Source organism: Rutidosis leptorrhynchoides, chromosome 10, assembly GCF_046630445.1.
Source record: "Rutidosis leptorrhynchoides isolate AG116_Rl617_1_P2 chromosome 10, CSIRO_AGI_Rlap_v1, whole genome shotgun sequence".
Lineage (NCBI taxonomy): Eukaryota > Viridiplantae > Streptophyta > Magnoliopsida > Asterales > Asteraceae > Rutidosis > Rutidosis leptorrhynchoides.
Window position 1 is genome coordinate 205,758,297 of NC_092342.1, and position 14,640 is coordinate 205,772,936.

At 31.8% G+C, this 14,640-nt stretch overlaps 2 protein-coding genes across 2 annotated transcripts; one reads left to right on the top strand and one right to left on the bottom strand.

Annotated features, from left to right (window-relative positions):
• Positions 1 to 4,116: 4,116 nt before the first annotated feature.
• LOC139872257 (protein trichome birefringence-like 25) lies at positions 4,117 to 8,094 on the top strand. Its single transcript, XM_071860096.1, has 3 exons — positions 4,117 to 4,371; positions 6,405 to 6,688; positions 7,066 to 8,094. The coding sequence occupies exons 1-3, from the start codon at positions 4,125 to 4,127 to the stop codon at positions 7,846 to 7,848; spliced, it is 1,314 nt and encodes a 437-aa protein (XP_071716197.1). The 5' UTR covers positions 4,117 to 4,124; the 3' UTR covers positions 7,849 to 8,094.
• A 226-nt stretch (positions 8,095 to 8,320) lies between these two features.
• Positions 8,321 to 9,552, bottom strand: LOC139872258 (succinate dehydrogenase subunit 8, mitochondrial). Its single transcript, XM_071860097.1, has 2 exons — positions 9,362 to 9,552; positions 8,321 to 8,538 (listed from the first exon to the last, which is right to left on the bottom strand). The coding sequence occupies exons 1-2, from the start codon at positions 9,455 to 9,457 to the stop codon at positions 8,497 to 8,499; spliced, it is 138 nt and encodes a 45-aa protein (XP_071716198.1). The 5' UTR covers positions 9,458 to 9,552; the 3' UTR covers positions 8,321 to 8,496.
• Positions 9,553 to 14,640: the final 5,088 nt, after the last annotated feature.

Genomic DNA, 14,640 nt, shown 5'->3' on the forward strand with positions numbered 1-14,640 from the left:
GGCCAATAGGCCGAATTGATTGCAAAACGCTTTGTATGTTTAATATAATTTTTTCTAACTTCTTGCTAGTTGTACTCCCTCCGCTCCAAATTAATAGTTTAAAAAATGTCATTATCACACTTTACTTATTAAAGGCCTCTCACTTTTGTAATTTAATTAATTCATTGGAGACAATATTGTAAACTCCGTTAAATTTACTTTACATGTTTATAAGTGGACAATTAATTTAAGACAACAAAAAAAAAATTAATACCGAACTATTAATCAAAGACGGAATATCTTAGGTGCGATTTCAGTAGGACTGAGGATGAACTAAATGTTGGAGGGAATATCAACATTGGAGACCAGATCTTGCATCCACAAGAGTCGTTTAGATATCTAGGTTCGATCCTCCACAAATCGGGGAGGATAGTCGAGGACGTGACTCATCGTATTAAGGTAGGTTGGTTGAAGTGGAGAGCAGCGAAAGGGGTCTTGTGCGACAAGAAGATACCGCTCGAATTGAAAGGGAAATTCTTCAAGGTGGCAATTAGACCTGCCATATTGTACAGATCAGAATGTTGGCCTATGACGAAGGCCCAAGAGAGAAGGATGGAAGTGGCAGAAATGAGGATGCTTAGGTGGACGTGTGGTAAAACCATGTTAGATATGATCCCAAATGGTGTGTTTAGGGAAAAGCTTGGAGTGAGTAGCATCATCGACAAGCTAAGAGAAGAACGGCTTCGATGGTTTGGGCATGTGATGAGGCGACCACATACTGCCCTGGTTAGGAGAGTCGAGGCACTCACGGTCGATGGCGTAAGGAGAAGGGGTAGACCTACTCGTAGGTGGATGGATAGACTAAGGCTCAACATGAGGGAGCTTTCGTTGACTGAGGACATGACTTCTGATAGGGGTGAGTGGAGGGCTAGAATTAGAATAGGCGAGTAGGGTTACTTTCTATTATTTATTATTATTATTAATATTTTTATTCGTAGTATTATTAGGATTATTATTTTTTATTACTATTACTATTATTATTATTATTATTATTATTATTATTATTATTATTATTATTATTATTATTATTATTATTATTATTATTATTACTATTATTACTATTACTATTATTATTATTATTATTATTATTATTATTATTATTATTATTATTATTATTATTATTTTTCTATATTATTATTATTATTATTATTATTATTATTATTATTATTATTACTACTACTACTATTATTATTATTATTATTACTATTAGTTTTAGCATTATTTTTATTATTATTATTACTACTACTACGATACTACTTTTAGCAGTACTCGTACTTATAATATTACTACTATTACTATTACTATTACTATTTACTATTATTATTATTATTATTATTATTATTATTATTATTATTATTATTATTATTATTATTATTATTATTAATAATAAAACTATTAACTATTACTTACTACTATTAATATTATTACTATTATTATTATTATTATTATTATTATTATTATTATTATTATTATTATTATTATTATTATTATTATTATTATTATTATTATTATATTATACTATACTTATATACTAAACCTCCTCCCAAATTTGGTCGTTTCAGTTTTAACGAGTTGTCGTTTTGAGTTTGCGTTCACACTACAAATGGTCCTCCAACTTTCGCACAAATTACACAACCACCCCTCAACTTTACACTTTTTCATGGGTAAAAAACGTAAATTTATAATTTAATTAAAATAAAAAAACCTTACTCCACCCGAATTTATAACGGGTCCTATCTTCTCGCTCGGTGCGAGTTAAATTTTTCCGAGGCCACCGTTCAACTCGAAAAAATCTCACGAGCCCAACGGGACTAACTATATGCAAAACGGACATCGTTAAAAAAACACTAAATAACGGGCCCTATATTCACGCTCGGTGCGAGTTAAATTTTTCTGAGACCACCGTTCAACTCGAAATAATTTTACGAACACAACGCGACTAACTATACGCGAAAGGACATCGTTAAAAAAATAAATATTTCGGGTTATATTACATACATATATATACATATACAACACGACTAACTATACGCGAAACGGACATCGTATATCCAAATTGGACCGCGCGTCGAATATAACCGCAGCAACGCGCGGTCGGATTTTTTCTAGTTATTATTATTATTATTATTATTATTATTATTATTATTATTATTATTATTATTATTATTATTATGTAGGTTTATTATTACTACTACTATTACTAGTTGACGATTAGGTTTGGTTTTTGGCGTATGTATGTAGGTTTGTTTGTTTGTATGTATGTATGGTATGTACGTAGTTAGGGATGTATGTATGTAGGTTTGGTAGTGTAGGCTTTTATGTCTATGTATGTATGTCTGGCCTATGCATGTATGTTAGGTTGTTTTTGGCCTATGCATGTATGTTAGGTTGTTTTTGTAGGTATATATGTTTGTTTTGACTATGTATGTATGCTTGTTTTGGTTGTTTTGTTGGTGTATGTATGTAGGTATGGTTTCTTGTAGGTATGTAGCTATGTTTATGTACGGATGTTTGTTGGCATGTATATAGGTTTATGTATTTGTGTGTGTGTGTGTGTGTGGGGGGGGGGGGGGAGGGGGTGGAGGTATGGGAGGGGGCGTGTGTGTGTGTGTGTGTGCGTATCGTTCGGTGCACCCTGGGGTCATTATGGCTGAGGACGGTCTTTCTTTGCTCCTGAGCTTGATTGGTATTCTTCTAGTTGTGTGTCTTCGGGGATGTCTACCGTAATAATGCATGAGTGGTGTTTGGTTTGTTACGGGTGGTTGGCCCCTTGCTTGCGCAACAACGCCCACCTAGCATGCCTTTCGTGTTTCTGTTTCTGTTTTCAAGGCCCCTTGGCTCTATTTATTGAGGCAACACCAAGCGTCGATTAAGTGGCGTCTTGACTGCCGCTTAGAGCCTAAATTGATTTTCAGGCAGACTTTTAAACCCATGAAAATCTGATTCTACCATTTTCATGGCGTCTTTATTTTATTTTCATTTTTATTTTTATTTTCTTTTTTATTTTTATTTTTATCCTTTTTTTCCTACTATTTCTTAGTTTTTATTTAAAAAAATAAATTTCCTACTTTTTGTCCGGATGTCCACTCGGAAGCAATCTCTTTATCCGTCGAAGAAAGACAGGGATGACTTTCTCTACTTTTCTGGGTGGTGAAATGACCTGTTTTTATTCTCGGGTAGGGAAAGGATTGTCTACATCTCACCTCCCCCATACACCACTCAGGTGGTATTGGTTTTTTTGTTGTTGTTGTTGTTGTGGAGACAGTAATAAACTATTATATATTTACTATTATATATTTAAATTAACTCAAAATCACCAAACTGTGTCACTCTAATGAAAACTATGTGTATGTGTATTAATTTTCACTCTACAGACCCATTTAACAAGTAAAATGAAAGTTGCCCCAAAAAGTATGGTTAAAGCCAAAAATAAGTTACAAACTTACACAAATATACCGATGTCGTCCACAAACCTATTTTCGTCCTACTGTCGCCTACAAACTTTCAAAAAATGTGATAATATCAATATTTTATAGTTTTGACCTGTTACATACTTATTTTGACCTGATTTTTTTTTTTTTTTTTTTTAGAATTAAGATCCAATCCACGAATGACACGTGTTGATTTTAACAAGTTTAACCGGTAGCAAGTCATTTTTGTTTACATTGGTACACTTTTTGAAAGTTTTTGTTTACATTGATATACGTTTTGAAAGTTTGTAGGCGACAGTAGGATGAAAATGAATTTGTGGACGACATCAGTATATTTGTGTAAGTTTGTAGTCTATTTTTAGCTTTAACTATAAAAAAAAAAAAATTCTAAAGTTTGGATAAAAAGACTAAACAAGAATGTACAGTTGCACTGATAACTACAAGTAAAACTATTTGGACCACACTATCAACATCAACATATTTATTGACACCATTTACTATATTTCAGCTACCCCACACTCCCTATTTTTCTGTCAAAAAATACACCAAATTCTCCAATATAATCATCACCGCGATCATCGACATCCTTTGTTCGTCGGAGATTTCATAATTATCCGATAAAGAAGAAGTATATAATAAGTTTATTTATTAAACATGAGTAATGCATCTTCAATTCCAGTGAACCAAAAGCAATTCTCTAATAAGATGATTGTTAAGATCATTGCTTGTTTAATTCTAATGGGTTTTGCATATCGTATCTATTTCTCAACATACACTCAGATCATTCCACCTGTGATTGAAGAAAACGATGCTAACACCAGTTCATCACCCACGTCGGCGGTGGTGGATGCTAATTTCACGCTTTCCGGTCAAATTCCGGCGAATAAAGCCGACGATCAAAGTACGTGTCTATCTTTGTTTCTACCTTCATTTACAAGCATCATCACTCACACATTACATGCATATTAATAGATATATTATGACATCATTTATTTATTTATTTTCATTTCTAAAGTAAGGCAATCATTATTTTTTTTCTTTATTTTTGCGCAATTTCGTATCTATCTATATTTGGTTTAATAGTTTAATATTGTTTAGGATTTAGGAAATGGTTGTGTACACGATTTGGACCGCTTTTGTTTTCTCCTTGTTCTTTGTCATAAGTGAAACTTATCTAAAAATGTTTGTATTAATAACATGTTTTGCCAGTTAACTGAATTAAGGATATTTCTAACTATAGCCTTAGGTGTTGTGGTTAACTCGCTTAGATTAATCGTACATGTGTTAGTTATTAAATTTGCAGTAATAGCTACTTGATTGTATAATATTTTTATATATCGGTTAATAACAACCTTTAGAATTTTCGTTAGAATAATTCTTATATTAAATGGGATTATTAATTAAGTGACTTGAACTATATCTTAAGTTTTAAGAGCACGTGATGTCTATAGTCGGATCCACCATCCAACTCGACGCGGCCACTGAAATGGATACCAGCCACCGTCGCTCCTTGTTTATTTCGGCGTCGGTTGTCCATCGTCGGTTTACCGAGGTGGTTCTATTTGTTTTTTTTTTTTTTTTTTCCTTTTTATCTTATTTTCTTATTGATCTATGTCATATCTTCTTTTAGCAATACTTTGAATCAAAAACACCGAATGACACCTCAATTTAATCAATTTCAAGGTTCATTTTCGACCTTGGAATAAACACTGAAAATGAACTATGAACACCTTCTGCTCTAAATCGTACGTAGTAATAATTGTGAAGACCACACTACACTATAAGAGTAACGCTTTGTATATCTTTCAAATTCTGATGCTCTACAAGTTTTAATCACTTACAAACGCATATATTGATCTAAGAACACTATATTCATTTATAAACTCCTTGAAAAGAGTATTTGACAGCCCAAAAAGAACTACAATTTCAAAATGGATATTGATATTGATATTTTAACAAATTTTTTTGATAAATCCACTAACGTACCACTATTTATGCATTATATTTATGCATAACTAGGATGAGGTCATAGGCCCATTTGAGCCCAAAATTTTGGATGAAAAAAAAAACAAAAACAAAACAAAAAAAAAAATTTGCTGACGTCATCATGTTAATATTCCTACTATTCATTCATGCCAACTGATATACTTATTTATAATTATATTATAATTATAATTATAATTATAATATCACTACATTTATTATCAATATATTGTGTGAAAATATCATTGCCCATTACAGTAAATATCTCAAATAGTAACCGACAAAATATATAAATATCAAAATAATACTATAACAAAGTTACTTGTAGCCGTGTCCCTGATGGCCCATGTGCTAACCAGCTTTAGAGCTTGCTCGGTCCCATTCTTAACTGATTACATCATTACCTGACACACTCATAAAACGTGTTCCCAGTTGGGTTCAGCTCAGTTTCAACTCTTTAAGCTGTCCCCATCACCCAGAATCAATCAGGTCCTGGTCCGAGTCTAGGGGGCCATTCCTAGTTGCACTTAGGCCACTCCCTATCGTAACTAAACTATTCATCCTCTTAACCTTCCACATCAGCGCCACATCAACACCAATATTCTATAACTAACCCATAACTAAACACTCCCTATAATGGCTAAAAAAATACTCCTCTTAATATACAATGTACAAGCAATAAAGCATTAAGTCCAAACAATAAAAAGCCATTGGGACCCACAATTACTATAACCAACCTTCATACTTCCGTTAAATCCATGGTGGAAGCGGGTAACTAAAGCGGGTAACTAGCTCGTGCCTATGGTTCATTACGGGTAATGACGGGTAATGAGCGGGTAACGGACGGGTAACTAACCATAGGGGGTGGTCTTACTGACGTAGCATCAGACGAGTTTTTAAAATAATCAGACTATCTAATTTCATTTCTTGGGTCATGTTGTTCCTGTCCAGGTTCACCAATTTGTGACATTTTTAGTGGAGAGTGGGTTAGGGATTACACTGGTCCACAATACAGTAACAATAGCTGTGACACAATCGAACATCATCAGAACTGTATGAAAAATGGGAGGCCTGATTCGAGTTATATCTACTGGAAGTGGAGACCTCGAGATTGCGAGTTACCTAGATTCGACCCTAAAAAGTTTCTTGATTTTATGAGGAACAAGTCTATGGCGTTCATTGGCGACTCCATATCACGCAATCACGTTCAGTCGTTGCTATGCATTCTTTCTCAGGTACTGTTTTTTTAGAACAAACCCCACTCCGTTGAGTCACCATTTTTTTAGAACACACACCACTCTGTCGGGACTTTTAGGGTGTGGGGACGTTTTAGGGAGTACTCAGATGTTACAAAGTTTGAATTTGACCGATTTTCACCGGATTTTGACCATTTTGACTGATTTTTCAAGTAATCCCGAGTTTTGATCTATTTTACGAGTAATCCTGAGTATTGGCCGAGTTTGACCGGGTTTTGACCAAGTTTGACCAAATACTTTCCTAGCACTCGCCAAATTATTCCAAATTCTGCAACAATGGAAAATGTGTATGATTAAACGGCTTTTGTGTCAACAAATGCTGCTCTAGTTTAAAATGAAGTTGTAACAATTTGCAGGTGGAACGCGCAGTAGAGGTGTACCATGACGAAGAATACAGAAGCAAAAGATGGTTCTTTGATTCACATGGTTTTACGCTTTCAGTAATTTGGTCTCCATTTTTAACAGAAGCCAAAATCTTTGAAGATAATGATGGACATTCATCTGATGCAGTTCGTCTGCATCTTGATGAGCCTGATTCAGAATGGGTCAGTCAATTTGGTAACTTTGACTATATAGAAATAGGTGTCGGGAAATGGTTCTTGAAAACAGCAATTTACTATGAGAACAACACCATTGTCGGGTGTCATAATTGTAAGAAAGAGAATGTAACAGAGCTCGGGTTTGATTATGCATACCGTAGAGCTTTACAAACGACTCTCGACTTCATTACAAGGTCAGATCACAATGTTTACACCTTATTCCGGACCACTACACCCGATCATTTTGAAAACGGCGAGTGGAATACAGGAGGATATTGTAATAGGACAGTTCCTTTTAAAGAAGGCGATATTGGATTGAGAGATATCGATACAATTATGAGAAACGTTGAACTTGATGAATTCAACAAGACAGTTAACGATTCAAATCTGTTGCAAACAGGGTCGACTTTGAAACTGTTTGATACGACTCTTTTGGCATTGTTAAGGCCAGACGGGCATCCTGGTCCATACCGTGCGTTTCACCCGTTTGATGGGAAAGATAAGAATACTTATGTTCAGAATGATTGTTTGCATTGGTGCTTGCCTGGGCCAATCGACTCGTGGAACGATCTACTGATGAAAATACTCCTTAGGCCTTAGAGGTTATAAACAAAATTTTTTTTTTTTCCCCTTGTAGATGTTTCAGTGTCATTTTGATTTCATTTTTTTTTAGCTGGGAGAAACTGGTAGTTTTGAGGGCTGATTTGAGATTCATCTCAGATGTAATTGATAGTTTCTTTTTGTTTAAGATCACCAAGAAAAAGAAAAAAAAAAAAAAAAAAATTATGAAATATGAAATCCAAAAGATAAAGGCTGAATGAATTTGTTTAATACAAGCTGGATGATATGCCTTTGAATGTGCTTGTTTGTTTCGACGGTTATCTTCAAAGCTTATGAGTCTAAGGTCTCCTTTTCTAGAAGTATGGTATCTTAATTCATTTGATACTCAACAACCGTACGCAACATGCTGAATAATCAAGTCTTGCTGATTACTAAGATTTAATTCATTAAACGGGATAGAATACAACGCAGGCAATAAAATCAGAATATACAACCCAAAAATGCAAGAAGCTAAAGCAACATATCAAAATGAGTTCACATTATGAATGAGAGTTACCATCATTTATTCAAGTAAAGAGTTGTGTTCTGAGAATCACATTTGCAAACTACAAACCAAAATGAAGATTTAGAGAGACTAAAACATAGCATGGTCTCAAAAGATGTGAATTTCACCTCTTGGCACATGTTTTACTTGCCTTGCTTCTTTTCTGGTGGTTTAGCAAAGGGATCCTGCATAAACAGTAAGCATAAAATGCGTAAGAATGAACATGGATCTTTACACAACAACGATAACATGCCAACTGGCAGAGTAATGTTTCGCAGTTTAATGAATCTTCCACTTATTTGAAAAAGGGTGAGTGAGGATTAGGGAAGGTCCGAAAAGCCCTCACTTTATAGACCATTCATGCCAACCATTTGATCATATAGTAATTCAAATAATTTATTAACAGCAACCATCAAACTTATTCAAATCAAGAAGCTTGGCTTGCATACAGGTTAACACACTTGCAAGCAAATCAATTTGAATACAACCATTGAAACTTCAACAGGCAAACCTATTACACTTGACAATTGTAATTAACGTAAGCACACGGTTTGTTTCTAGCTAAAGTGTCGTTCAAAAAATTAAAAGTATCTATCATAATTTATTCTTCTTGAACAGGAAAAGGGAAAACCTTATCTGTTTACGGTATGATAATTTGTTCTAGATGTTGATGTTCTACATGGTAGATATATTATAGATCCAAAATCAAGGTCTAATTTATAGGAATCCTATCCAAAATAAAGGACTAAATTTAAGAAATCTTAATTAAACAATTTAAAATCAAAAACCTAGATTATAAAGGTCCAAAATAACAATAAACATGAATCCCTAATTTTTTTTAATTTTTTTTTAATTTTTAGGTTGGATATAAAACGAATCAACATCACTTTACAGTTTAACTGACATACAAAACTGAAATAAAAAATACAAACACAGCCAGATTTACGTAAATCAAACCCTAAAAGTTGTAGCGAATTAGGAAAGGGGAATAAAAAAGGAATTACTGACTTGTTTGAAGATAAAATTAACGGCAAGAGCGGCGACTGCAACGCCACCACACATAACAGCTGGTCCCGTTATCAAACTCCATTTCCTGTATATCATCCTGATTTCTTTTTCTTCTTTGTTTTCTTCTTCGTTGTCTTCTTCAAATATCGAATGCAAATGTTAGATTAGTTGGAAATTGGGGCGTAAATCGGTTAGATACAAGAGTCTGATTGTTTGGGCTTAATGGTCTGCCCTCTTATAATGGGCCCATCAAGTATTCCAAAAAAGAAATGCCCATAATTCCCGACATGTTTAACAATATGCCGATAATATTTTTGTACTTGTGAAATATGTTCTCTTGAATCACGCAGGATACATGATGATCTGTACCGTGCGTGTTACCAACCATCGTTTCTGATTTTACCGGCTACAATAACTAATGTCCCACACTATGGTGAACAAAAATAGATAACAAGAACAACAAGATACACAAGAAGCCTGTGGCTTTTTTATTTCATATAAACAATAATATTCAAGAAAAAACTGATCAGTCACCAACTCAGATGTGACGACCCGAGAATTTCTGACCAAATTTAAACTTTAACTTTATATCATTCCGACACGATAAGCAAAGTCTGTTAAGTTAAATGTAAGTATATATATAATAATAATTGGAAATAATAAAATCTAATATAAACATTAAAGTTAAAAATATAAAAGTAATAATTAGAATAATTAAGTTATTGTTACAATATATAAAAGTATATATATAAAAATATTACATTGAAATTATATATGATTCTATTATATATATAAAATATGTGAATATTAACTTTTCAGTAAATGTCATCAAATAAGATAATATTACATAAATAATAAATGGTATTAAATTTAATTACAAATTTGAATATAATTGTTATATTAATATTATTACCATCACTTTTATTATTGGTAATATTAATAGTATTATTTTTTATGTATATAACATAAATATGAAATTGATATGTAAATTGATATGTAAATTGTTATAAGTATTATTATTACTAATATTATTAGAATTAATATAAATAATATTATATTTATTATTAATAACATTATTGTTATAAATGCTATAGTTATTATTATCATTAATATTAATAATAATATTATTATTAATAAGTTTATATTTATTATAAATAATAATAACAGATATATATATATGAATACAATCATATAAATACAACTATATGGATAGATATATATACAGATATAAAAACCCAGTTATATATATATATATATATATATATATATATATATATATATATATATATATATATATATATATATATATATATATATATATATATATATATTTACAGAAATATAAAAATTCAGTCATTTATATATAATACAGATATATATACGCAATAATAAGAGATTCTGTTCTTTTATCTTTTTCTGTCTTTCTGTTATCCTCGTGAACTAGGTTTGATGACTTCTTCGCAGCTAAACAACAAATAAATCAGTTATATGTTACGTGATCCTTCAATCACTGAGTGATATTATCTGTTATTAGTATTCTAAGATATTAAACCAAAAACTCAATTATATATTATTTCTCTCTATTCTTCAACTCAAACCTTCATAATTCGATTTCAAACCTTTTTCAAAAATGTAAAAGTGCAGTCATGTTAGGAATCTCTTCTTTAAACTATCTGCAAAATTTCAAAAGTCAATTCGTTGTATTGAGTACGAATTCGTGAGTCAAAGGTTTGGTTTCAAAAAGTCAACAATATTGTTCTTGAGGAAATTCGTATTTGATTTTATGTTTTTGGGTAAATTGATGATACAGAAACTTTATAGAGGTAATGTGAAACACAATTGGTGTTGTAAACTTTGTCTAAAACGTAATCGAAATCAAAATTCAATAATTTTTTTTTAAAAATAACAGCAACAGCCTAGCTGCTGTTCTTTTTTTTTAATTTATTTTTCGCTTTCAAAATTAGTTCAGGATAGATACAGGTCGATTATAAATTGTCTGAAAATCTTAAAAGCCTTTTAGTTAACCAATTGTGTATTGATTTGATCCTTTGGTCGTTGGTTTTGTGAAAGATGAAGAAAGAAACAGAAAACAGATAGAGATAGGATATACATAGTTATTTTCGGGGCATTATATCAGAAAAATGAGTTTAGCAGAATGGTTAGAGGGTATTGATGAGGAACGAGAGGTCTCGGGTTCGAATCGGGTTGGGTGCATTTCGTTTTTTTATAAAGCTTTTCCTAAGGTAGTTTCCTTTTCTAAATATTATTATTATTATTATTATTATTATTATTATTATTATTATTATTATTATTATTATTATTATTATTATTATTGTTATTATTATTATTATTATTATTGTTATTGTTATCATTATTGTCATTGTTATTGTTGTTGTAATAATTATTATCATTAATTTGATTTTATTTATGTAGTATTATAATTATTAGTATTATTATTAATTAACACATATTATTATTAGTATGATTATTACTACCAAATGTTATTATTATTGTTACTAGTATTATTATTATTAGTTATTATTATTACTACTAGTATTATTAAGGATTTTTATTATCACCATTGATTTTATTAACATTATTAATATTATCATTATTATCAACATTTTTAGAAGTATCGATATCATTAATCAAACTAAGAGCATTAACATTATCGTTATTTCTAAAATAAGTATTATAATCACAATTAGGATTATTATTATTATTTTTATTGTTATTATTATAATAAAAGTAATATAAATTATTATCATTTTCGTAAATAATAGTATTAATATCTTTTTATAAATAATAGAAGTGTTAACATTGACATAAGTAATATTATTATCACGAGTATTATTATGTAAGTACTAAAATCATTATTATGACTATCACTCTTATCATTTTTAGTATTATTACAAGTAAATATTTTTATATAAAGATACACTGCAATAATATTAATATTACATATCACTATATTTTTATTATTAAAATGATATTAAATATATATATATATATATATATATATATATATATATATATATATATATATATATATATACATAAATATATATAGATATCTTATATAGACCCTAATATAGATTTTTATTATTAACATATTAAAGAATGCTAAATAATAGTTATATAAGATATATAAATTAAACATATTAAACTATCTATATCTATATAACATATAATATAACAAGTATATTATTAATAATAATATTTAAACTTGCTCGATTGCGATACATGTATTAATAAATATACAATTGATATAGGTTCGTGAATCAGAGGCCAACCCTGCATTGTTCAATGTCGTCATATGTATTTTTACTACAAAATACATTATTGTGAGTTTCATTTGCTCCCTTTTTAAATGCTTTTGCAATATATATTTTTGGGACTGAGAATACATGCGCTGTTTTATAAATGATTTATAAAATAGACACAAGTACGTGAAACTACATTCTATGGTTGAATTATCGAAATCGAATATGCCCCTTTTTATTAAGTCTGGTAATCTAAGAATTAGGGAACAGACACCTTAATTGACGCGAATCCTAAAGATAGATCTATTGGGCCTAACAAACCCCATCCAAAGTACCGGATACTTTAGTACGTCGAAATTTATATCATATCCGAAGGGCGTCCCGGAATGATGGGGATATTCTTATATATGCATCTTGTTAATGTCGGTTACCAAGTGTTCACCATATGAATGATTTTTATCTCTATGTATGGGATGTGTATTGAAATATGAAATCTTGTGGTCTATTAAAATATTGAAATGATTGTTATGATAAACTAATGAACTCACCAACCTTTTGGTTGACACTTTAAAGCATGTTTATTCTCAGGTATGAAAGAAATCTTCCGCTGTGCATTTGCTCATTTTCAAGATATTACTTGGAGTCATTCATGACATATTTCAAAAGACGTTGCATTCGAGTCATTGAGTTCATCAAGATTATTATTTAGTCAATTATAGTTAGATATATTATGAATTGGTATGCATGTCGTTAACTTTCGATGAAATGAAAGATTGTCTTTTCCAAAAACGAATGCAATGTTTGTAAAATGTATCATATAGAGGTCAAGTACCTCGCGATGTAATCAACTGTTGTGAATCGTTTATAGTCGATATGGACTTCGTCCGGATGGATTAGGACAGGTCTCTACATCAAATAATTCCTTAAATACATAAACAAAATAAACATAACAAGGTAAGTGATTAGTCAAGTAAAACCAAAGGTCTTCTTTGCCTCTTTTCCAAGTTACGGCCCAAATCACCCCTGACCCAATCGGTCATCAATCATCTCATGCCATCATAAGAAATCATGCAGGCCAACTAGAACATTCTTGGACCTACGTTGGTAAACTTGGCCCCACTTGCCATTCTTAGGCAATCCCCAATCTTGTATGCATTATCATTAATATGTGCCAATACCCGAAAAGGACCATCGGCTCGAGGCTTTAATTTACCGAAGCGGCTAGTAGGAAAACGCTCTTTCCGAAGGTGGATCCACACGAGATCACCCACATTATTTACCACCCGTTTTCGATGTTTGTCAACCCTCCTTTTATACACATCATTTTGTTAAGTTATACGATCACGAACCTGCTCATGGAGAGCACGCATTTGAGCAACATGCTCCAGACAGTCAGCATCAAGTGTCACCCTTAGCGGTGTCGGATGGCAATCAAGAGGAGTGGTGGGATTAAGTCCATACACAATTTTAAAAGGACTTTTCCCTGTAGTGCGATTAACTGACTTGTTATATGTAAATTCAGCTTGAGGAAATACCAAGTCCCATTGTTTCGGGTGGTCCCCAATTAAGCCACGTAGAAGATTACCCAAGCTTCGATTAACTACCTCCATTTGACCATCGTTTTGCGGATGGTGTGAACTACTAAATTGCAATCTAGATACAATTCGAGACCATAAGGTCCTCCAAAAATGACTAATGAACTTGACGTCACGATCCGAAGTCATGGATTTTGGAATTCCATGTAAACGTACAACCTCTCCAAAGTAGAGGCGTGCAACATGACTCGCGTCATACGGTTTTGCACACGGTATAAAGTGCGCCATTTTTGAAAACCGATCAACAACCACCATAACGGAATCTTTATGACGCTGGGTGCGAGGTAAACCCAACACAAAATCAAGGCTAATATCCTCCCAAGGTCGGGTAGGCACGGGCAAAGGCAAGTATAAACCCGCATTACTACCTTGCGTTTTAGCTATGTGACACACATGACAACGCGCCACCGCTCGATTTACA